This window comes from Felis catus, chromosome X (genome assembly GCF_018350175.1).
Source record: "Felis catus isolate Fca126 chromosome X, F.catus_Fca126_mat1.0, whole genome shotgun sequence".
Lineage (NCBI taxonomy): Eukaryota > Metazoa > Chordata > Mammalia > Carnivora > Felidae > Felis > Felis catus.
Genome location: NC_058386.1, coordinates 15,861,333 through 15,886,353, shown reverse-complemented (window position 1 = coordinate 15,886,353; position 25,021 = coordinate 15,861,333). Strand labels below are relative to the sequence as shown.

The following is a 25,021-nucleotide window of genomic DNA, read 5'->3' as shown; positions in this document are numbered from 1 at the left end:
GGCTGATTATGAGTGAGCTGTATGACTGGGCTCCAGTTGGATATTTAGCTTGTAAGCCATAAGAGAACCTGTTCGTTGGATAATTTAAAGTGATGCATATATTAATTGAGTTTGCCTTTAGCAAACCATTTCACCTGCCGATGGTATTCTCTGGAAGGTGTGTGTGTGTGTGTGTGTGTGTGTGTGTGTGTGTGTGTATACACTCAAACTAGGGCAGTGTGTGTGTGTGTGTGTATTTTCTGTACTTATTCATGATTCCAGAGAGATTTGGGCTTTAGCTCTGTGTCTAGTCCTATGCTATCGGTAACCTTTACTCGTAACAACAACAAAAAAGAGATAATTTGACATTTGACAGCGAGTGAGTCCTACGTCCTCATGCTTCAGTACAGTCTCATGACTGATATGGCAAAAGGTCTATCAAGGTGTTCCAAGAAAAATAGGGTTTTCTGGTGTTCTCAGTGCTAAGCAGAAAACCCCTAACGTCTACACGGAGGCCACGATTGGTTCTAAACATCTTTGGTGAAAACCCTCCTCTAGCACTTTAGTACCTTTTCTTGCTGAAAGGTACTAAGCATAAAATCTTTAAAGAGAACTCTGTGCTTTTTTTTTAGAATCTTGGGGTCACGGATATCAGTTTGTATCACACAGGGCTCTAGGGGTAGAAGATAAAAGACAATGGGCCTAAATTTGTATTATGTGTGGGCCCTACTCTCCAAAGAGGAGTTTGCATTGTACAGCTGAGTTCGTTAAGAAATATGATGAATTGGATTTCCTCTGGTTAATTGAGGTTTTCCTGTTCTTGCGTTAAAATGTGGAAATGGCTTCCAGTTTAAATTGGGCATAATCTCCATGCCAGTCATTTGCAGAGGCAAGCCCCGATTCCAGGTGCTCATGGCGTGGGGACTTTGGGCTCATTCTGTAAAATTTCGTAAATTCTGCCTAATGGTCTCTAATTAATTTGCCGATAAAACTCTTACAGCGGATTCACTGAAAGCAAGTTCAGTTAAAGACTCTCCCTCTTCCTTCTTTTGCCATCATTTGCTCCCCCTTCCCCCTCTTGTTTTTCTCTCCCCTTCTCTTCTCTCATTCACTGTCAGGAAAGACTACCTTTGAAGGGACAATTCTGTACCGAGCTGCACCGGGCAAGACGGAGGGCCACAGACGCTATTACAGTGAGTGACCTTAATGAACAGCAGGAAGCAATTGTAAAGTTAAGATCCGGGTAGTCGTGGTTCTTGACGCGGCCGCACTTTCCTGAGCTGCTCATGCTTCTGCCAAGTGTCCGTGTGAATTTCTGATCCAAGGACATGGACTTATCTGCCTGAATAAGTGCTGTCTCCTTGGTGTGTGCTACAGGAGCATTCTCATCACCAGCCCTGGCGCTTTCTTGTTTGCTTTGTGCCTCTGCCATGTGTGTAACATGCGTGCATGAACCATGCGTGCAGAGAAGAGACCAGTAGCATTTGTCATGGCATACATACTTGTACCAGTATCTCTGGGCCTCTGAGCCGGTGTAAGATGGCTTCCCCTGGAGCTGTCATCCTCTCGTGGTTACTGCTTTTCCTGAGTGGGCCATTGGAAACCAATAAACCATTTCTTCATTGTGTTGTTCAAAGAAATGAGAATTTGGCATGACGGTCCATGCCAGAAGTGGTGTTCCGCCTTGCTCACAGCCAGTCACCACACGACAGACTTCCTTTGGCAGGACCAACGTATAGCCTTTTGTGTTGTGAAATAAAGCTGCCAAAAGTTGAGGGGAAGGAGGTGAATGAGATTAACGAGTCAATTTCGTGAAGCCTTTAGAACAGTTCCTGCCACTGAACAGCACTGTACATGTGCGTTTTAAATTTAAACAAAATGACTCACAGGTCTGAACTGATCCGTGCATGAATATTAAGGTAAATTACATGAAAGCGTAATTTATTAAGTCATCTGGCCCGCCACATGGCAAAGAAAATACATAGGGTGTGTCTGTACACATACGCGCACGTACCTACGTATACACCAGTGATGCAAGAGAAGGTTCGCATGTGAGTGCCAGAACCGTGCTTCTCAGACTGTCTGTGGTGAAGTTATTTTTATTTCCATCCCCCCGGGGACAGATACCTGGTCTTGGCGAACATGACTTTACTGTGCATGCATTGTGCCATCTGCACCTCACCACGGGCGTTTGACCAGGATTGGTCTATTCCCTGGTCACCCAGACGAGCCCACTGGCCACGTGTCTGAAGGCATACTGGTGCACTCTGCTATAAGCGTTTCTGAACATGCGCAGTGCCTGTGCTGATCTCACTGTGCAACAGCAACGACCCCTTCGTGAACTGTCCCCGGCCCCCAGCCCCCAGCCCACACTCTGGGCTGTCCTGCCTGTGGGTGTCGCCTGGCATTCTGAGCATGAATCTGGCATACTTCACGGGATAGCGTGTGTGATGAGCACCGGTAGGTAAAAGATACGGCACCAAACTGACATAAAAACGAAAAGTCACCTTTCTTTCCCTCCAAAGGGAAGGAGCTAGATTCTGAGTTATTTCACCAACCCAGATATTCAGCTATGTAATTTACCCACTTAAAAGCGACAGAAGCAGGCTGCCAGAATGTCTGGAAGACAAATCTGCCGTGTGTTTCCTTCCTGGTCCGTACTTACGTGGTTGAGTGACCGCGCCACCTCTCCCTGTGTTACGCGAAGAGCATTTCTCACCGTGATTAATATAAAGTCATTAAGATGAGCCCGGGAGGCAGCAAATCCATGAAACCAGAAGCTCAGGGAAATCCAAACGGCAGCGGTCGCAGATATTATGGTTCTACCTCGTGAGGAATGATAGAAGACTCCTTCAGATTCCTCTCTCTGAAGAACTCACACAGCCTTGCCCTAAACCATTTGCTCTGCTGCTGGTGCTGCTGGTGCTGCTGGTGGGGAGGGCAGGATGGTGATGGTTTCTTGCCACTAACTGTTTCTTTATTCCACCCTCAAATGGTTCCTTCCAACCCAGAAAGGAATATACAAGCCATTTATCACATAGAAAGAATCCATACGGCAAAATGAGAACATGTTAAAGGGGGAATGACACAATATTTAGACTCCAAAATTGTATCTCCAGCAGGGATATTTCCGAAAACAATGAACAGATAAACACATGAACGGGTAGCTAATCCAGAGGGGTTGTCCGTGTTTGCACACTCAGCTCCAGTCCTAGAAATTGTGGCTGACCCCACTGCTGTAGGCCGCTTCTCAGCGCCCTGCCCTCCGCTTTTGCTCACAGATGCTATTCTTGAGTTAATTCAAATGTACACCAAGGATCGTCCTCCTCCCCCCCCCTTCCTTTTTGGCTTATAAGTAACCATTTTATTAAAAACAGCAGCAGCAACAAACACAGCCATTGTTTTAATTTTAAGGATTTGATTTTGAAACTTGTTAGCAATTTATAATGACCTTTCTATATTTTATCTGTTTTCATTTAACAGTTTCTTCCTGCACTGAGACTTATTTATTTGAATGACTTCGACATTTTTTAACGCTTTATGTGAGCAATTATTCGGTGTCTTGTTCTTACGTACTAGGAGGCCACCTTCCCTACAGAAAGATAACGCACGATCGGTTAATACGGAACAAAGTTTGACGATGTGCTTTCATCAAGGGCATTGTTGTCATCAGGGCACATGTAGTCAATGTTCAGGAACTATTCTCCACAGCTAGAGGTTTTAGAGACCAATTGAATGGCAGACTAGTATCCCATAAAATATCCTTTGAATCCCGCCCTTTGATGGCATGACTGGTGTACTGACTTTCAAAGTAAGAATGTACACTCAGAAATTAAGTAGGAAACAAATAGGCTCTTCCTTTTAGGAGGATGATTGTGGGCAGAGCCTGGGGAAAAAAGAATCTGGGAGGTAAGTGTTCACGTTGTCTTGCTGATAACTATTTGATGACTTCCGACACTTGCCGCAAGAGGTCAAAGGAAGGGTGTCGTGTCCCCAACGTCCTTCTTTAGCAAGGGATTCAGCTTTGGGAAGATGGTGGTATTAAAGGAGGGAAGAAGAGAAGTAGGCTTGGGGGCTTCTGGCCTCCGGGAGGGCAGCTTCCTTTCCCTCTTTAACAAACACAGTCATCTCGCCAGTGAAAGCGTCTCAATGTCAAGTTTGGTTTAATGCTTTCCTAGAGAATCATGCCTGCGTGCATTTATTCCTTGTGAAACCATCCAAAGAGATTTAATTCTTTGGCAGTCATAATTTTGTGTGGTTTCTTTAATTGCTAATTTGTTTAAATGGCTTTTAGCTTTACAATTTCCCTTCAGGAAATGTTACTTTCATTGCTAATTGCTAATTGCCATGAGTCATAGAGATTGGAGGTACAGTATGTGGTACTGACTGGGTGGGGAGGCGAGGACAGGGTGGGGAGGGTTGTTATTGCACAGACTGTGGCAAAACAAATTTGTATTAGAATCAGGTTCCGGCTGAAGAGAGGTGAAATATCACGCTTACAAAGAGATCTGCTTTGAAATTAGATTTTTTTAAAAGAATTTTGATTCACTTCTTAAAATTAAAGGCTGGGGGTGGGGAGATCGAACAAAACTCAGAGCCACCCAAATGCAACGTATTCGACACGCTAAATGAAAAGTCCCAGTGCAGGTTATCCTGTGCCCAGAAACACTTTCAGAGGTGGCTCCTGGCTGGCTGTGAGGTGCTTCACAGCTATGGCTGATTTCTGAGCTCTTTCTCTCCCCGTCCCCACTCTTGACAGGTTTAAGGGAAACCACAGGCTCCGAGAGTGATGGGGGTGACTCGAGCAGTACCAAATCCGAAGGTGCCAACGGGACAGTCGCAACCGCAGCAATCCAGCCGAAGAAAGTTAAGGGAGTGGGCTTTGGAGATATATTCAAAGACAAACCAATAAAACTAAGACCAAGGTCGATTGAAGTAGAGAATGACTTTCTACCGGTGGAGAAGGTATGTTCGACGGTTTTTGCTTTATTTCAACATAGTGCAGAGTACCCAAAAGTCCGTTGTAGGGCTTGGCATCTGAGACTCCTTACGCCTCTTTTGGGGGTGTCGGCGTCCTCACGTGCGGGCTGTTCACCTTCTCCCCTTTGAGGTGCTCCCTCCGTGTGGGAACTGCTTTCCCGGAAGGGCTCACGCTCCAGTTTGTGGCTTCTTTTCTTACTGATCTCTCAATGGAATGTGTCTCTGTATGACTTTTCAAACGGACCTACGCTTCTCGGTTCCCCGCCCCCCGCCCCCGAAAAGCCCCTCATGCCTGGACCCGGCTCATCTTTCGCTTCTCCTCGTCCTCGTCTCCAGTGCCTCGTGCCTGCGAGTGTTGGTTGACTGGTTCTGCGGTAGAGGAAAGGGTTGTGCGCTTTTCCTCTAGGAGTTAGGTGGGAATGATTTGAGACTGCCGAGAGGAAGCCTCCTGCGTGTGTGTATGATGGAGACGGGCCGTGCTGAGACTCCCTGGATGGTTACCATCAGGAAGCTGGCTGTTTTCTTCCACCTCTGGTTCTGGGTTGGCGAGAGGCAGGCGGCGTCCTGCTGCCGAGTACACGGTTGCCACAGCAACACACCCAGAGCCCTCGCACTTGTGGCTGTCGGTGATGTCTACTGTGGTACGCTTCCGAGCACCATAGCTTTACTTAGAATTTGATAAATTCTGTGGAATTTTCCAGATCGTAATAAGCTACACTCGTGCTGTGCTTAAGGAATGTTGGTGAATCCGATTTAGTGCTGAATCTTTTGCTTTGATGTTCGTGCCAGTAGGCTTGGGGGATGGGACATTGGCAGCACCTCTAATGCAGGTTTATCAGTGGCTTTAAAATGGTTTCCATTTTTCGGGTGAAATGAATTTTTCAAAGTTGCCATCATCTTCCACAGCTGTGGAACTTCCACCCACCTCTTGCCCCCAGCAACCTTGCCCGGTGTCATGCATTAGAAACAATCTGGAAAGGAAACTTTTGGACACTTAGTTCTCTTGAGGATGAAAAAAAGGCAGAAAGATTTAGACATGAAAGACTGTTCCATGTGCACTTCTTTCACTGCAGCTTGTCGGAGCCAGCCTTGTTTCTTTCAGTAAGCAATAGACGATGTGTCTCAAGATCTGAAAACTGTCTAGATGCTATACCAGCTTGCGAGCTCATTTCTCTTTCACATGATCACTCTCAGACTCCTGTAAGTATTTACAAAAGAGCAAGTCCCCGTCTTGGGAAGGAACGATGGATGTAGCTTTTCTTCATTTTACTCCAGTGGTTGAAATGAACATGACCGTTGACTTGGTCAGCAAACGCTTAATGCCTTTTGTTTGCTTTATGATTCGTGGTCTTATTCTCCTCTGTGTAGAAGGACAGTGTGTGTGTGTGTGTGTGTGTGTGTGTGTGTGTGTGTGTGTGTGACTTTTATTAATGCTATGAATATTTATATTTGTTCTGACCACAGTAGTAAATTGGGTCATTAGCAGTAGCAGTATCTGCATCACAGATAATAATCCCAAGTTTGTACCTCAGCACGCTTTTCCTCTGGACCCCAGGGCCACATGCCCAGCTGCCGAATTGCACATCTCCACGTGAAGACCTTAAATTCTTACCAGCTTGTCCAACCCTGAACTCCTCATCATCCCCCTCAAACCACTCTGCCCACAGCCTTCCCCGTCTCAGGGAAGGGCGTCCTACTTCCCCTCCTACAGGTTCGGGACAAAAGCCTTAGGGTTATCCCTGACTTCCTTCCTTCTCTCATAACCCACGTCCGATCCATCAGGAGACTCCATCAGCTCTGCCTCCTGTGAATGTTGAGCACCCACCACGACTCATCACCTCATCGCCTCTGTGGCGCCCCTGCTCTCTCATCATCACCCAGTGGCCTCCTAATAGGGCTTTCTGCTTCTCCCCTTCCCCTACAGTCTAGTCTCAACAGTGAAGTGAGGGTGATCCTTTGAAATCCCAAGTCTGATCGTGCCACTCCTCTGCTTGCACCCCTGGAGAGGCTCCCCAGAGAACCAAAGTGAAAGGCCTCCCCAGGGCCCCCAGGCTGAAGTGACTCGACTCTGTTACCACTTGGACTTTCTCCCTCGCCTTCTCCCCTCGCTCCCTCTGTCCTGGCCCCTTGCTTTTCTTTAAGCATACCAAACACTTTCCCCCTTGGGGACCTTTACCGCAGTGGTTTCTCGTGGCTAGACACCCTGTATCCACCTGCTCACTTGCCTGCATGCCTCTTCCCCTGCTGCTTTGCTCGGACTTCACCTTTTCAATGAGCCGTGCCCTGGCCCACTCGTCCCGAGACCCGTCCCCTTAGCTCACCCTGCTTACTTGTGCTGCATTTTTTTGTTTTCCACAGCATGCAGCCCTTTCTAACATGGGATTTATTTTTTATTATGTTTATTATTTACTTTGTTCACCAATATATGCTATGTGCTTAGAACACCGTGTGGCACCTGGTAGGTTAGGTGTGTTCAGTAAGTAATAGGTGCATGAATAATATTAAAACTGTATTAACGTGGCACTCTGGAGATTACAGACCTCTATAATATGACGGGACTGGGTGGGATTAGGTAATAGGTATATAGTTGAAAGTATGGTGGTTTTTTGGTTCACTGTGGTTTTGTGAAGCAGAGATTTATTGTATTGGCCTTGGTGACATGACATGTTAACATCATCAGAGTAATATATATATGTGTGTGCATGTGTATGCATCTTGATTCATGATTTGTTTGCAGAAGGAAACCATGTGCTGGCAGCAGTCTTAACCTGCTTCTCATTGCGGAGCCCCTGGGGAAAACATAAACTTCCCAGCTTGCTTTACTGGCTGTGGACAATTTTTTACAGCATCTAAAAGGACTCAAAACTATCTCCACCCACTGTTGTTGGCACTATGGATAGCTGCATAGATTTATGGATCCATTATTTTATTGCACAACCCGGCATGAGGGCTGGTGAGCGCAATAATGTTTTACTAGTGCGCAGCCTGGTTCTCGTCACTTTTGAGATGGTTTTGTGTCCAAGATTTATATTTGAGGAAGGAAGTTTCCTTGGAGAATTGAGCTCACTATTTTGATTTTGCAGAAGCACAGACTGAATCTCATGTGACAGCATTTGTTAGGTGGAGATCCAAGCGGGTCTTCCACATGGGCCGGGGCAGTTGGCTTTCTTAGATGGCTGGTTTGATAAGTTGGATGAAGGAAAAACGGAATTTTGTAATTTTTAACAACTGCAAGTATATCACATTGTCCCTTCAGGTTGTGAAGTTTTGAGATCCACTTTTCTCAGTTGCTAGAAAATTTTGTGCTTATTTTAGCCATGCTCTAATCCATATCAGCCTAACCAGAGTGACCAAAGGCTGATAATTATACAGCAGGAGAGGTACTACGTAACATTCCCCACCCCAACAATAGGGAAATAGTACTCTCGCTTCTCAATTGATCGAGCTATAAGGAAGGACCCCGTTTCTGAGTCCTTTCAATACTACCGGTTGGATATGCCTGTGAATGATTTGTTTAATGCACCATTTAACTGAAATATTTACAGATGAAGTTACTTAATGTCTGAGATTTTGCTTCCAGCAATTTGGAAGATGGAAGAGTGGGTAGGGCACAAAGGAAACGAGACTGGTCATGAGTTGATAATTGTTGAAACTGGGTGGTGAATACATGGTGGGTCAGTAGCCTATAGTCTATTTTTATATGTGTTGTAAATTTCCCTTGATAGAAAGTTAAAGAAAAAAAGAAGAACCTTGGGAAAAATATGTAACATTTAAACTAAGCTCAGAGGTGAGTATGTGTTGTATTAAAATAATGGAAAATACGGTGTGGCCAAAGATGAACCAAGTTAAATATCAGAAGATTAGAAGAGCATGGTACCATTGTCCTAGCCGATTGACCCTGACAAAATCACTTAACCTCAACTGGGCCATATGTAAAATGGAAATACTCTGTACACCTATCCTACCTCTTAGGACTTTACAAAATGTTATATAACAGAAAATACTTTGAAATTATAAATGTAACTCGTTTCAACTAGTATTTATTGAGTACTCACTATATGTTCAGCACTGGGGTAACAGGACCAGGTCACTGCCCTCGCGGAGCTGCAGAACAATAAACAAGCAATAACAATACAGGTGTGGCGAATGCCACAGGTTGAGAGCAAGGTGCATGGCCGGAAGTGGTGAGTTGTGAGGGAGGCTGGAGAGTGAGTGTTCATGTACAAGTGTACCTCCTTCATACAGGAAATAATGTTTAGACTTCCTATAGGACGTGATGTCTATAGGCTTACAGGAAGTGATGTTTAGGCTGAGAACCATGGCGTCCCGTTGACATTCATGAAGCCAAAGAGTATAGAGTTGTTAAGGTGAGAAGAACAACATGTATTAATGCCTGAAAGGGAAATTGAGATAGCACAGAACACATGTTGAGGCTTCAGCAGGAAGTGGGGAGAGATGAAAATAAAAAGGAACAGGGCCCAGGTCAGGAAGGGCCTGGTGACTTGTTAAGTAGTTTAGACGTGATCTTAAAGGCAATGAGGAGCATCAATAGGGAGCTATTTTCAGCAGGAGAGTGACATGACTGGGTAGGTGATTTAGAGAAAGTATTCCAATTTGCAATGGGAGGAGTGGATTACAGAAGATAGGGTAACTAAAATTCAGAAAAGAGGTTAACAGAAACTTATTTTGACTCTCTCAATAACCCCCCGCCCCCATCTAGGTTCTAAACCAGTTAATGAATAAGATGAGTCAGTGGATGGAGAATCAACATAGTATTTTTGCTCCTTTTTCAGTATGGGTATCCCTTTCATCCAGCAGTGTTTATTGAAAAGATTGTCCTTTCTGCACTGCACAGCCATTATCACCTTTGTCATAATTGAAGTGTCTGTGTATGTTTTAGTTCATCTCTGAACTCTGTGTTCTGTTGGTCTATATTTGTCCCTGCACTCATTCTATACTACAATTACTGTAGCTGTAGAGTCATTCTTGATATCTGGGAGTATAAGTCCTCAATCTTTGTTCATCTTCTTCGAGGTTTCTTGGACTATTCTTGACCCCTTATATTTTCATATAAATTTTAGAGTTACCTTGTCATCACCCCACCACCACTACCACCAAAAACAAAACAAAACAAAACAAAACAAAAACACCAAAAAAACAAAACCCTTTTCGGAACTTTGATTAAGATTGCGTTGACTCTATATATACTTTTGGGGGAGAATTGATACCTTCCCAATCCATGAATATGGTATATTTCTCTATTGATATAGATCTTATTTCATTTTGTGAAAATTCCTCAAAGCTGTACACTTAAGATTTGTGCACCTTTCTCTACCTATGTTATATAGCAGTGTTGTTATTGATGAAGGCAAAGTTGAAGGACATAGATGAAGGTGAGAGCCAAATGGGCCTGCCAGCTGATCCCCAGGATTAGACAGACCCACCCACCCAGTATCAGCAACACTGAACTAAAGCCAGACCCATGTGAGATAGAAGGGCCTGCCCCTTGGGGAAGAGCAGAGGCCAACTTCAAAGAGGAGGAAAGAGAAGAGTTGAGCTGAATGCGCCCAATTAATTTTTTTGAAATTTACCTGTCAGAGAAGTCATTTCCTTCTCCCCTGAGAAAGTGAATAAGGGAGCAGGGAGTTCTAGGAGTGTCCAGTTGTGTCCATCAAGTGTCCATTTGGGCTCCATTTTACATGACAGGAAACATCAAGATAAGGGAAATAGTTTTTCTAACAGCTTTGAAGTGTTGTCATGGATGGTTTGGGGAAATACTTTGAAGGTAGAATGAAGAAATTTGATAGTATGTGGAGGATAAAGGAAAGGGAAGACTTGAAAACGATGTCTTGGGCAACTGGCTTAAGCAGCCAGGTGGACGGTAGTATTATTCCCTGGCTAGAGCCCACTAGAGAAGAAAGATATTTGGGGAGGAGAGAGGATTTTTGAGGTACTTGTGGGACCATCAGGTGGAGGCATCCAGCTGTTGGATAAATAAGTGGTGATCACGAGAGAACTGTAGATGTAGGTTTGGAAGTCATCAGCCTGGATATTGGGTTGGAAAACTGTCAGCAAGAAGGTATCCCAGACAGACCCTTATTCTCATGAATATGACTGGTACCTTCTGTCCTCCACCTGTGGACCCAAGAGGGAATTTCCTCATCAGGCTGCTTCCTTGTGACCCCAGCCTGGCCCCAGTCTTTTTCTAAACTCCTTCCCTTTTCATGAGTCATTCAGGTGATCACATCTGCCTAAACACTTAAGGAATGGCAGGTATTACACATAGGTGGGTAAATTACCAATACTCAAGGGAGTCCCCAGGACCTAACCTGATATGCCTTTGTGTAGAATAATCTTGGCTTTTTGGTGCCAGCTCATTCCATGCCCAGGCTCTTTACATTGGTTGTTTACTGGATTCCCTACAAAGAAATTCTCCAAGAAGCTCTTCTTCCACGGTCTGTCTTAGCTGATGGCCATTCGTGACTTCTGATATCTCTCTCTTGCAATGATCCTGTGTTCTTTCTACATTTGCTACTGTATCCCACAACCCGACATTGTGTTTGTGACAGTCTCTTTTCAGCTCTAATCATCTTGGATCTCATTTGTCACCCAAATTCATGCCTTTATGATATCAACATTGTAACTTTCACTTGTAACAGAGTGAGAATTAAAATTGTATATAAATGAGCTACTAATCATTTTTTTTAATCAGCCAAATTGCAGTAAGAGAAATTTTACTCTTTTTGTACATAGGCAGTCTTTTTATCCATTTAGCAAAAATTCATCAAGCTGTATGCTTAAGTAAAATTAAAACATGTAAACATCTAAAGTGATGATCTTAGTTCCTTAAAAATGAGAGATTTATGTCTCTAATCATTTGAAGACTAGAACTAAGCTCTGGGGATCTCCAGAAGCTAACGATACCTTCTTTGATTAATGAAACACAACTGGGTTTCAAACCCTTGTTGTGATTACCTGAGACTTAAAGTATTGGATGGCTCTCATTTTGGCTGAAAGATAAGATTATGTGACGTCTCTTGAGTGGTTGGAAAATCCATGATTTTTAATGAGTAGATGGCATTAAGGGGCCCACTATTTGCCTGGGTGAATGGTCTGGGATTTTCAGACTTCGTTTTATGTATTATCTTTCCCCAGTGTGTCTCTGTTAGGTTTCCTTATTTAGAAGTAAGTGGGGGGGGGGGTGTTGGTAGGGAAAGGGAACCAGAAACAGTATTACCGGATTACTTTTTGTCATGTTTGGTGTTGTTTACTGTTTCATATGTGCTTGACATACACTTTCTAAAACATGCAGCATAGTAGTATTTTCTAAGAAATGTTCGATTACAGCCAGATCATCACCAAGAATCACATTCCCAGAAGGCATTACGTTTGTGTTTTTAGGCATACAGTGGTTATTAAGCATGCAGGCGGGATTTTCTGGGTTCACATCCCAACTCTGACTCTTCCTGGGACAGATTACTTAAGCACTCACTGCTTTAGATTCCTCATCTGTAAAATTAGAATACCAACAGGACGTGCTCCATATGGTTGTCGTGAGGATTAAGTAACACAAAAAAATGGGTAGAAAAAGTGCCTGGCATTTAATCATCACTTGATTAACATTCGTAGTTATTATTGCTGCCCTTCTGGTTATTAGAACAGAAGGGATGCCTGTAAATAGCAGTACAGCTTCCAGGATCATTTCTTTAAGTTTTTACTATGGAAAATTTCAAACTCAGACAAGTAGAATTGAATTTCACTATATCTGGATAGCTGTTTGTTTGACATCACCAAACCTTAAATATTAGCTATTAGAAAGTAAGTACAGAAGGAAGGAAGGAAGGAAGGAAGGAAGGAAGGAAGGAAAGAAGGAAGGAAGGAAGGAAGGAAGGAAGGAAGGAAGGAAGGAAGGAAAGAAGGAAGGAAGGAAGGAAGGAAGGAAGGAAGGAAGGAAGGAAGGAAGGAAGGAAGGAAGGAAAGAAGGCAGGCAGGCAGGCAGGCAGGCGGAGCCATGATTTTGGACCTTGCCTGTGTTAGTCACCAACATATTTATGATTCCTTGAAAATCATTGTTAAACTATACTTGGCCCTCAGTAAATATTTGTGGACTGGATACATGAATATAATGGTTTGTCCTGACCCAGTTGAAATTATGAAGGAAGACTCATTCTGCTTGTGGTCTGGCTACAGGCTCATTCTTTCATTTGTTTATTAATTGGCTCATTCATTCACTTACTGAAGCTTTATTGAAAATGCCTTTTATGGATCAGCAGTGGCAGCTCTAGAAATTGCTAGGTAAATGAGCTCAGGAGTGGCAATCCATTTGTAAAGGAATCGGCTAGGAGGCACGTCTGGATTCCGTATTAGCATGATACATGCAGATTTTTTTACCGGCAGGATATTCATTTGGGGTAAGGTGGATCTGGTGTAGTTAATTGGAATGGAGTTAACACCTCCTCCGCTGCATCACGCCTTGCATCAACTGCCACGTACAGGCCTCTCATTCAGTGCTTTGGAGTACGTGTACGTGGGAAAAAGTAGATATGGACAAAAGTCATTACGATGCAGGGGAAAAGGACTAGCAGAGGTATGTCCAAAGCATCAGAGAGAACAGGGGAAGGAGCTACTACTTCTGCTGGAGGTCCAGAAGGAAGGGATGGGGTATCAGAGATCTTTTTAAGCAAAGTGGTATTTCAGCAAAGTATTAAAAGATAAATGGGGTTTCACGGTCCTGGCACCGTGTGCATGGACAAGGAGAGAGCATGGTTATGCAGAAGGGCTGGATTTGGCTGGAGTAGAGGGGATGTGGTAGTGGCGGTGGAGGAGGACGTAGGGCGTTGGAGGGGAGGTGGGCTCTTCCCCTCGGGCTCTGCCAGCGGCTCCACGCGAGCTGTACTTCTTCTGGGTGAGCTGGCCGGTCGGTGGGGGAGTTCCGTTGGGGCGTGGCGTGATCAGAGTGCCACTTGAGAGATAACTGGGGAGGTGCCGAGCAGTGCGGACTGGAGATGGGGAGGAGGTAGCTGGGAGAGGTGCCAGCCCCGGGGCTCGGCGGTTGATGACTAATTGGCCAGGCACCAGGAGCTTCTAGTAGCTCTTGGAAAGGGGCAGATGGGCCCACCTCATGCACACTCTTAGAGTTAGGCCGCTGTAGCCTGGGTTGGCAGCAGAACTGATAGAAGAGCCAAGTTTCCTTTCAAAGAAAACTCTTTTGTGTATTGTGGAAAGCGAAAGGCCAGGACTCAGCATTCAGCTATTTCTGTTAAGAGATAGGCTAAGGATACAGAGATAATAATAAATGAAGCCTGGGAGGCATTGTTGAAGACATTTATGTACAGATATTCACGAGTATAATCATGTATCTCTATAAATCACAGATACACACTTATTTGGGTATACATAGTCATGCAGGAAGCTCATCTTCCTAATTCGTTTTTAATAAAATTTAACTTCTAGAATAGTTTTAGATTTATCAAAAAGTTGTAAAGATAATAGAGAGAGCTCCCACCTACCCCACACCCAGATTCCTCTCTTGTTGACATCTCACATTAATATGGTACGTTTGTCACAATTAGTGAACCAATATTGATACATGACTATTAACTGAGGTCCATCCTTTTTTCAGATTTCCTTAGGTTTTACCTGATGTCCTTTCTCTGTTCCAGGGTCCCACCCAGGACACCCCATTACATTAAATCTCCTTAGGCTCCTCTTGGCTCTGACAGTTGCTCAGGCTTGCCATGTTTTTGATAATGATGGCAATTTTGAGAAGTTTTGCAGAATGTCCTTAAATTAGGGGTGCCTGGGTGGCTCAGTCGGTTAGGCGTCCGACTTTGGCTCAGGTCATGATCTCCCGGTCTATGAGCTCGAGCCCCACATCGAGCTCTGTGCTGACAGCTCAGACCCTGGATCCTGTTGTGGATTCTGTCTCCCTCTCTCTCTGTTCCTCCCCCGCCCGTGCTTTGTCTCTCTCTCTCTCTCTCTCTCTCTCTCTCTCTCTCTCTCTCTCTCTCTCTCTCTCAAAAATAAACATTAGCCAAAAAAAGAGTGTCTTTAAATTAGCAATTGTCTGATTTTTTTCTCACACTTAGACCCAAGCGGTGGATTTGGGGGGAGGAAGACCACGGTGGTGAAGTGCCATTCTCATCACGTCGTATCAAGGGCACATCCTATCAGCATGACTTCGCACTGTTGGTGTTGACTTTGGTCACCTGACTGGGGTCCTGTTGATGAGGTTTCTTCACTGTAAAGTTGTTCTGTTTTTTTCCCCTTTCCTAGATTCGCCTCTTTAGAAACAAGTCACTATGCGCCCCACACAGTTGAGAAGTGGGGGGTTCCGATCACCTCCTTTAGGGACAAGTATCGTCATAAATTAGTGGGAATTCTTCTGTGTGGGCAATTTGTCCATTCTCTCCATCTTAATTAGGTTTGGGTAAGGTGATTTCTTATCTGCCCTCTAAATTCCAAATGTTAATTCTGTACTGCCTGCACCCCCCGCCGTTTGCAGCCTACCGACATCTCCCATATTTGTGTTTTGTGTGTGTATGTGTGGTGTATAAACAGACCTATGTCTTATTTACCCAAGCAGATTGCACATTTCTTGAGCCCTGAGATGGTGTCTCATTCAAAGCCCCCTACGCTGCAGGCGGTTACTAGATAGTGAATAAGTGGTTTTTCAATGAGGGCAAGTAAACAATTTAAGAATGAACCGCAATTAAGAAGCGAAACGGGCCGTCAGAGTCTAAGTACATGGGGACTGCAGTAAGGTCAGGATGCTGTTGACTCGGCACCTGACCTGTGAAGTTGTCCTGGATTTGTGATAGTGGCTAATAGGGTGCTTTTTTACCAGCTAAAAAAGCACCGGGTACTTTTTTAAGCACTCCACATCTATTCCTTATTTAATCTTTTATCCCCATTTTATAGATAAGGAAACTGAGCTGAATGGAGGTTAAACGAGTTGCTCAAAATCATATAACTGGGAAGTAGCCCAGCTGGGATTTTGATCTCAGACACTCTGGCTCGGGAGCTTTGAACTCTTAACCAGTGGGCTCCAAATCCATGGCTAGTGGTGATTCAAGTGGTATCTCATTTGGGGAAAAAACAAGATTGCTATTTAAACATTTTATTACCATCTGCGACTGTACTGCCGATTGGCACGGCTGGCAACGGTTTTGGTGGCATTTTCCTAGGGTGAATGTTTCTATAAAGCCACGGCTGTTTTTTCGTCTTCATTTTTTTTTTCTTTTTTTAAATGACTCATTTTTGTGTATCACCACTAATTTTTATTTCTTTAAAACACAGGTATTTTTACAATGCGCATTTCATGTACAAACCATCTTCTGGACCTCTGTCACTCCCCAGCAGATTATCTGTTGAAAGATAGTGGGGTTTTTATTTTCTCTCTGACGTTTTAAACAGAAGTGGCCGCCGGGTCCTGCCAAATAAACACTCTTTCAGTATGTTCCTTGTCTGAATGGTCACACCTGTGGGTCCCCGGGAGACAGCTACATTCCTGCAGCAACGCAGGCGAGGGAGGAGGACTTCTCGCAAAGCCACCCAAGCCATGAATCGGCCCTGGCTTCCTGAACCGTAAACAAATGCGAGCTTTGTTCTCTCCATTGCTCATTTGGTCCCAAGTATGACTCAGGGGTAGGCTGGGTCCTTCAGGCTCTGTGCCTTTGGCTGTTGGAAGGAAGTGGGAGTGCTCCAGGGTAGTTCTGGGACCTTTTCAAACTGAAGAAAGGAGGCTGACTGCATGATGGGAGAAGAGGTATTTCTTTCTTTGCTTTTAGAGATGTAATAAGGCCCCTTAATCTTGCATCTTGTCTGCGCTGTTTTCTAACAAGACTTATAATGGGTTTGCCCTGGTGGGTTACAGTGAAGTGTATGCTGGCGAGGATCCCCCTCAGAGGGGAGGCTGCGGATATGTTAAGGCAGAACGTATAACGTGCAGGAGTCTTTTCTAAAGCCAAATGTTGCACTGGAACTATTTAGCTGTTTTAGTCCCCCCGCCCCCGCCCCCCCGGCCCCAGCCCTTTGGTCAATTCGGCCATTAATTTTTACAGATGTTTTCGGTTTCTCTGTGTCTTGGGTTTTCATGTGCGCACGATGCAGAGAGTAATTTACATGGGCAGTTTGCACAAGCAGTAACTGTTACGCCATGTCACTGAGATGTTTAGCAATTACAGATGTTTGTGCAGTAAACAAATCCAGCTTGCTCTTCAGGTTAACTTAGGAGAGAAGAGTATGTCCACGCAGAGTGAGCTAGCTGTGAGCCATTTCACTCTTGGGTGGCATGGACATCAGGAGTTTTCCTGGTGAATGGAGAAGCTGTGAGTAGTGACTTCTGGGTCCTGGTGAACTGTTTTATATACATATATATATATATATATATATATATATAGAGAGAGAGAGAGAGAGAGAGAGAGAGAGAGAGAGAGAGAGAGGTAAAGATATTTGGCTACTTTCGTAGTACTGATTATTTATGTTCATTTGCTCATATGCACAGTAAAATAAAGACACTAAATTATCTGACTTCCTAAAAGTTTGCTTAGTGATAGGTGGTCTTGTGTCTTGCTGTGAGTTGTTCATACTTGTCTACCTAAAAGCAGAAGTCTGTCATTTTCCAAACGCAAAATACAATTCCCTAAATAAACCACAGGATAAGTAAGGCTTATAATGCGTCATATGTCTTCCATATTCCTGTCTCTTGTTGAAAAACATTTTCAAGGGGAGAGTTGATGATATCTATAAAATATGTATGTCTCTTTATGTCTTTTTCTGTTGGCTTTAACTTATAATATTTTCAAAACTGCACAAAAAGTTTGTGACAAAAGAAAACACATTGTTTTAACATTACTGTAAGAGTAGGAAAACTTCTTGAAAAGTTTGTTAATGGCGTCTGTTGCTTGTCTAGAAGGACATGAACGCAGGCCGCGGTTGGCTAAAATAAAAAATATATTCATCTGCAACAGATTGAGAGAATTTGCTTGCTGAAAGTTATCTTAAATTTGCTGATTATTTTATTGTTATCGCCACATATCATTGTTGGGAGTTCTGCAAAGTAGACCTCAGAATTAGATATTTATATGGAAAATTCAACTGCTGACTCTTCTGAGAAATGAGTGAAAGTAGGTTGATTGTAAGATGTGAAATATGGGAAAGGCTCAGCATTGGCCCTGGCTCCCTCAGGAGCCTCTCTGGCTCCCTCAGGCTAGGGCCTGGAGATGGCACAGGTAGCCCCTGGTACCCTTAAAGGTTTTGTGACTTCTAAATTACTCATTGCATTATTGAGTCTTCCCTGAACCCCTTGCTTGTTTGCTTCTCAAAATGGAAATAGCCCTGTTACTCTCTGATCTTACAGGAGTTCTTTGCAATAATTATTATAATAAAAACTTGGGGCACCTGGGTGCCTCAGTCAGTTAAACGTCCAACTCTTGATTTCAGCTCAGGTCCTGATCTCACAGTTTGTGAGATCGAGCCCCGCATCAGGTCTGCACTGATAGCGCAGAGCCTGCTTGGGTTTCTTTCTCTCTCTCCCTCCTTCTCTCTCTGCCCCTCCCCAATTCATGCTCTCTCTCTCAAATAAACGTTCAAATTTTTCACAGTTAAAGAATATGAATAAATAGAAATTGCCCTTAATCCTGTTATCCAGGAACAATCATTTTATTTGGAACCTTCCAGGCTTTTATCCGAACAGAAATGTGCATGTAGTATCTATATGTCACTCTTCTTCAGACGCTAATGAGGTCATGAATGTCACCTGCTTTTAGAACTTAACATGTTACAGGCCCCGTTTTCTTTCAGACCTGTGCATGGTCACCCATTGTAGAGATGTGCCAGCATTTATTGAACCAGTCCTCACATAATAACTAGTTACATTGCTTCTACTTTTTTTTTTTTAATTTTTTTCAACGTTTTTTAATTTATTTTTGGGACAGAGAGAGACAGAGCATGAACGGGGGAGGGGCAGAGAGAGAGGGAGACACAGAATCGGAAACAGGCTCCAGGCTCTGAGCCATCAGCCCAGATCCTGACGCGGGGCTCGAACTCCCGGACCGCAAGATCGTGACCTGGCTGAAGTCGGACGCTTAACCGACTGCGCCACCCAGGCGCCCCTACATTTTTAACATTAGAAACAGCATCCTTACCTATGCATGATGGTACCTTCCCTGGTTGTTTTTTTTAGGCTGAATTTTTAAGAGAGGAATTTCCAGGGTAAAGGCTGATTTAATTCTGTTCGGTTTTATTCATAATGAAAATAACTCAAGTACATGGTAAAAAATTCCAACAGAACAAAAGCTAAGACCTTTCTCAGTTTCATGCACTCAGCTTTACTTCCCAGTGGAAATCCCCATGAAGGCTCTCTATGTACTTCTATAGAAATATGGAAGTTTTTAAATTATGGTAACATACACATAATACCATTGTATTCATCATGAAGTGTACATTCAGTGGCATTAAATACATTCACATCGCTGTACAATCATCATCTCCGTCCACCTCCAGAACTTTTTCATTTTCCCAAAATGAAACGCAGTCCCTCTAACTTCTCATTTTCCCCCTTCTTCTAGCAACTACCATTCTACTTTCTGTCTCTATAAATTTGACTAGGCCGGGTACCTCTTATAAGTGAAGTCATACAATATTCATCCTTTTGTGTCTGGCTTATTTTACCTAGCATAATATCTTCAAGGTTCATCTATGTTCTAATAGGTGCCAGAATTTCCTTCCTTCTTTAAAATTTAAAGAGTTTTTTTATTTTAGAGAGAGTGAGAGCATTCACGAGTGGGGGAGAGGGACAGAGAGAGACAGAGAATCTCAAGAAGGATCCATGGTCAGCATGGAGCCTGATGCAGGGCTCAATACCTTAGCAGAAATGAAGAGTCGGATGCTCAATCAGCCGAGCCACCCAGGCGGCCCAGAATTTTCTTCCTTTCTAAGGCTAATCTATATTCCATTTTATGGCTCTATCACAGTTTGTGTATCCATTCCTTCATTGATAGGCATTTAGGTACTTTCCACCTTTTGGCTGCAGTGAATAATACTAAAATGAGCGTTGGCCTACTGATACCTGTTTGAGGCCTTGCTCTCAGTTCTTTTGGGTATATTCCCAGAAGGGGAATTACTGGATCATATGTAATTCTATCTTTAATTTTTTGTGAAACTGCCATACTGTTCTGCACAGCAGCTGAGCCATTTTGCGTTCCCACCAGCCGTGCACGCGGGTTCCGTTTTCTCCACATCCTCGCCCCTTGGCATTTTCTGTTTGTTTGCTGGCTTGCCTCTTTTGTAATAGCCACCCTCACGGGTGCGAAGTGGTATCTCATCGCTGTTAGAGTTAGTGTTTAATGTGTGTTCGTGTTGCCTACCGCTAAGGGGAAAGGGTACTATTCTTATCTTAGAACGATGAGTTGAGGAAGAAGTCTTCTGTCTGAGTCTAGGATGAGCTAGCAGATGAGTTACTCAGTCCCAAGAGATTGCCGATGGCTTGAGGGTCCCCCTGTTCACTCAGACCCTGAAGAAGAGATGAGCAGGTGGCCCGGGTGGTGGCTTGCCCTCAGGGGTTTCACGGTGACCAGGACTGCTGCCTCTCTCACCCTGCCCGAAAGTTTATGGAGAGTGGATTCAAAATAGTTTTTCTGAGAAAAGGTGAATCTCTTTTTTTGTGCGATTGGTAATTGTAAATGATAGTACCTAATTTATCCTACATAGCAGGGAAAGCCAGTTTTATGATTGATTTTTCCTCTCCTCACCTTCTGTGCCAGAATTCCTTGGAGATAGGAAATGAAAGTCCTGCCTTTTGCGCATTTGCTGAAGCTTTCATTTGATTCGGTTGACATTCTTCAGTGGGGTGGGCTGCAGTATCTACTAGTTTTTTGTTGTGGCTCTCTTTTGTTCTTTACTCACATCAATTACTATTTCATAATATCTATAATCCTGAAGTTTGCAGATGCTTTTCGTTCCCCAAAGCTGAGGTTTTAAATTTTTCTGTGTGGCCCTTAAAAGATCACGCACATGTACTTTTTCTCGCTGATATTCTCCTTACCTATAAAATGATAGTCTAGACGACTGAATTTCAGTGGGACAGATTACATTTAATGCTCTATAAAAACAATTTTTTTAATGTTTATTTATTTTTGAGAGAGAGAAGAGACACAGAGTTCGAGGGGCAGAGGGGCAGAGAGAGAGGGAGACGCAGAACCCGAGGCAGCCTCCAGGCTCTGAGCTGTCAGCACAGAGCCCGACGTGGGGCCCGAACTCCCGAATTGCGAGATCATGACCTGAGCCGAAGTCAGATGCTTAACCGACCGAGCCACCCAGGCGCCCCAAAACTGGCAATTTTAAAACAAGCTGCTCAGCTTAGTTTGCACAGTGGTGTGTCTTTTCTTACATTTAAAGAATTTAGATCACAGAGATCGTTCAGTCAGCTACCTGTTTTGTACTTTTCTGTGGCATCAGAGGCCATGTAAAAAGGACAAAATGACAGCCTTCTTCTCAATGCAAGCTTTTAATGGTGGAGTCCAGATCCGATTTATGTATACCCATAAGTGCTCTAGAAGCAAATGGAAGGCATAAACACAGGAACCCTACTTACACCTCTGATAGAGATTTCTGTCTTTCTAAACCTGGGCTATAAAATGTATAGTATGCCAGGATCGCCTTTAAAGTCACTTCTTCATCCTAAGGCCATCGTTAAGCCGTTTCAAGAATGACCTGTGACTCAGGAGTCTCGCCTCCATTACACTGATGCTTGAACTTTTAGGAATAGAATTGGCAACAACTAAAGGCGGATCTTTGGGGTCTCTGTCCTTTCCAAGCTGTATTTCTGTTTTGCTCATTTAAGTTGAGGAAGTTAGGAGTGGAAAAGATGAATTTACTGCCTCGTTTTCTTTTTTCTTCTTTCACTTGCTAAGCATTTTCACCCACCAGTGATTTTAATATGTTTTGCTCCATTTGTTTTGGTAGCATCTGTTCAGTCTGTTCTTTTTATTTTGATTTCTTAGTTGGGCCTCTCATTTTCTCTACTAGAAGCAGCTTTTCCGAAAGTTCTTGGGTACCTTTTCTAGACTCTTAAGGAAGTGGTTAAGGGCGCCTGTGTGCCTCGGTTGTTAAGCATCTGACTCTTGAGTTTGGCTCAGGTCATGATCTCAGAGTTCTTGAGTGTGAGCCCTGCGTCAGGCTCTGTGCTGACAGCACGGAGCCTGCTTGGGATTCTCTCTCCCTCTCTCCCTCTCTGCCCCTCCCCACTAGTGCTCGCTCGCTTGCTCACTTGCTCTCAAAAACCAATGCATAAACTTAAAAGAAAGTGGATAAGAGAAGTGATGACGTAAAGTATCAAGATTTTAGATCCTGAAGTAATCCCAAATCGCCCTCCTGGTACAGTGTTAGCATTGTCTAGCTGCTGCATCGAGAGAGCCGCACACATTGTGTGTCCCTTTGTGTCTCATTTCAGATAGCGTTCTTTTGCTTCAAACCCCAGGACCCTTTCCACATTCAGGCATTGTTAGAAACAGAGACAGTAGGTTGCTCATAATTTAAAATTTTTGTAAATGTTTTTTTAAATTTATTTTTGAAGGAGAGAGAGAGACAGAGTATGAGCGGGGGAGGAGCAGAGAGAGAGGGAGACACAGAATTCGAAGCAGGCTCCAGGCTCTGAGCTGTCAGCGCAGAGCCCGACGCAGGGCTTGAACTCACGAGCCGTGAGATCATGACCTGAGCCGAAGTCGGACGCTCAACCGACTGAGCTACCCAGGCGCCCCTTGCTCATAATTTAGAATCCAGTTTTTTCCAGTGATGGGAATACAGATGTTGTTTTTTGATTTGGAAGAGGCTGAAACGTTATGAAGCTGGTAACCCTGTGCCCACGCATGTAAGGAATCTGCCTAAGTAGTGCGTGTCACGCTGTCTCTGCAACATAGAGGTGGGAAGGATGTAATGGACGGGCAACCTGACTGTGCTTTCCAGTAAGGCTTATAGGATCTCTAACATTTTGGTGTAATTTTTGTATTCACTGCCCAGGAGTTCACACAACGCCAGTTTTTTCCGACTAGAGCCTTTAGTCATAGACCACTAGGCAGGAGAGGAGAAAAGCATCCAAATAAGAGTTGAAAAGAGGTCTTGAAAAAATTAGTGAGGCCAAAAGAGATACATCTGGGTTAGGGGCGGGATCATTGTTTCCAAGTGCTAAGAAATGGTTTTATGGGGCCACAGAGCAGTATGCTTGTGTGTAGCCCAACTCTGACTTGAGTTCACAAAGTCTGTATGAAGTGAAGATTCTGATGTGGGTTGATTGTCTTGTCATGAAACTCAATGACTAGAGAGAAGCCAGGGTATCCAGAGAAGCAGTGACTGAAGGCAGTGAATGGAGATGGTCAAGAAATTAGAAATCAGGTGCTGTGGAGAAACAGCGGTCATCATCGCAAAGAGAGAAGGCTAAACAGTTTGGGAGGAAGTGAAGAATTAGGTGAGGTTCGATGGTTGCTTGTTCTCTGGTCCCCTGATGGCTAAAAAAAGGGGAGCCCCCCTCTAACTCGAGGCATGGTGAGCAGGGTAGGAATAATGGACAAGTAGCCAATACTGAGGCCTGATCAACTCTTCCTTGTCCTCTGGTGAGGCGGATGTGGAAATCTTTCACTGAAAGTCCCTGTAGAATTAGATAGATAACCATCTGAAACCCATCTGTCTGAAATAAATTAAGGATAATAACTCAGGCATGGGGAAGAGGTTAGAAACTCCAGAAGCCCGATTCCTGCTCTCTGTCCTCCTTTGTCACCATCTTCCATGAATCGTATTGTTTTCCCTGTGTGGAGCCTGTGGCGAGACTTTGTGGAAGGCAACAAGAGGAACTTCTGCTCTCGGGAACTCAAAAGTGGAAAGCACTGAACAGAACATTCTCCATTGTGGTAGAAAAGGACAAGGAATTTCTCAAGACCAGAAAATGCATCAATTGGGATATTTTACTGTGCACAGTGTCTCCCCCCACTCCTGTAAAAAAAAAACAAAAACGAAAAGTACCTTTTTAAAAATAACCTAGAACTGTAAAAAGTGCCATTTAAGAAAGCACGTGATTAAAATAGGTGATGTCATGTTTTGTTTTGTTTTTTCAAATGAAGGTTTTCTTCCCCTCTATTTTGTGTGTTTTGGTGTCTTTGTGTGTGTTACAGAGAAAGGAGAAGAGAATGGGGAAATATTTTAGTACAGGAAAATGAGAACATGCAAAATGAGTAATGAAAGACATACCATTTGTTCATTTGGTGAGGATCTAATTTGCCTAAAACTCATCATGCATCAGAGAGAGAATTTCCAGCCTTAAGAGAACTCCTTTTGCACCTGAGACTCGCTACTAAAGAGACTTGTAACTTTGAGTGAAGGAATGAATATGTGTGGTAGCTGAGCATAGGCTGAATTGAACTTTTTCTCCAGCAGGCCAGGAATCATTCGACCAAAAGATTCCTCTTAAAAGTGCATTGATTCAATCCGTCCACACCGTAAACTCGAATCCTTTAAAAAAAAGAAAAAAGTCAAGTGTGATTTTTGAAAGGCAGCAAAATCAAAGTATGTTCACATTAAGTGGAGACGGTTGTCAAATAGCTGAGAAATGAAAACAGCTGTGAAATCGATGTCTTTCTTTTTTTTTTTTTTTTTGGATGGTGATACACTTAAGTAAATTGTTCTAAAAGCTCAGGGGAAAATGAAACCTCAAAATTTGGGGGGTCTGGCTTTCCTCACATTTGTTTTTTCTCCCACTTGAGAAACTGTTTGCAATCATTACTTCGGTTTGTGTTTAAAAAGAGTTTTTCCTTGTGAAGAACTGGAGAACCACTGGAAAACAGAACAATAAAGCTATAGAGACCCCACGCAAATACATCACACCTTTAAATCAGTACTTCTTCGAGTGCTGGAAATTGAGGAATCCAGAAGTATCCTCTGTGACCATATGTGAAAACGTTACAAAGTAAACTCAACTTTTTTTTCAGCTACTGTCACACGTATGAATAGGAATTCATGGGTTTAATTAGAAGAGCGGGAAATATGTTTTTTAGCTTTGAAAACATGTGATAAA

At 43.6% G+C, this 25,021-nt stretch overlaps 1 protein-coding gene across 10 annotated transcripts in view; it reads left to right on the top strand.

Annotated features, from left to right (window-relative positions):
- Nucleotides 1-25,021, top strand: part of SH3KBP1 (SH3 domain containing kinase binding protein 1) — a 334,393-nt gene that overhangs the window by 193,785 nt on the left and 115,587 nt on the right. For 7 of the 10 annotated variants that reach the window (XM_023249326.2, XM_019823637.3, XM_023249328.2 and 4 more), the window contains 2 exons: nt 1,098-1,172; nt 4,739-4,944. In XM_023249326.2, the coding sequence (XP_023105094.1) occupies nt 1,098-1,172; nt 4,739-4,944 (281 nt within the window). Of the gene's footprint in view, nt 1-1,097; nt 1,173-4,738; nt 4,945-16,581; nt 16,727-25,021 lie in introns of those variants that run through there. The other 3 variants (XM_023249329.2, XM_023249327.2, XM_004000330.5) reach the window with 2 other exon arrangements.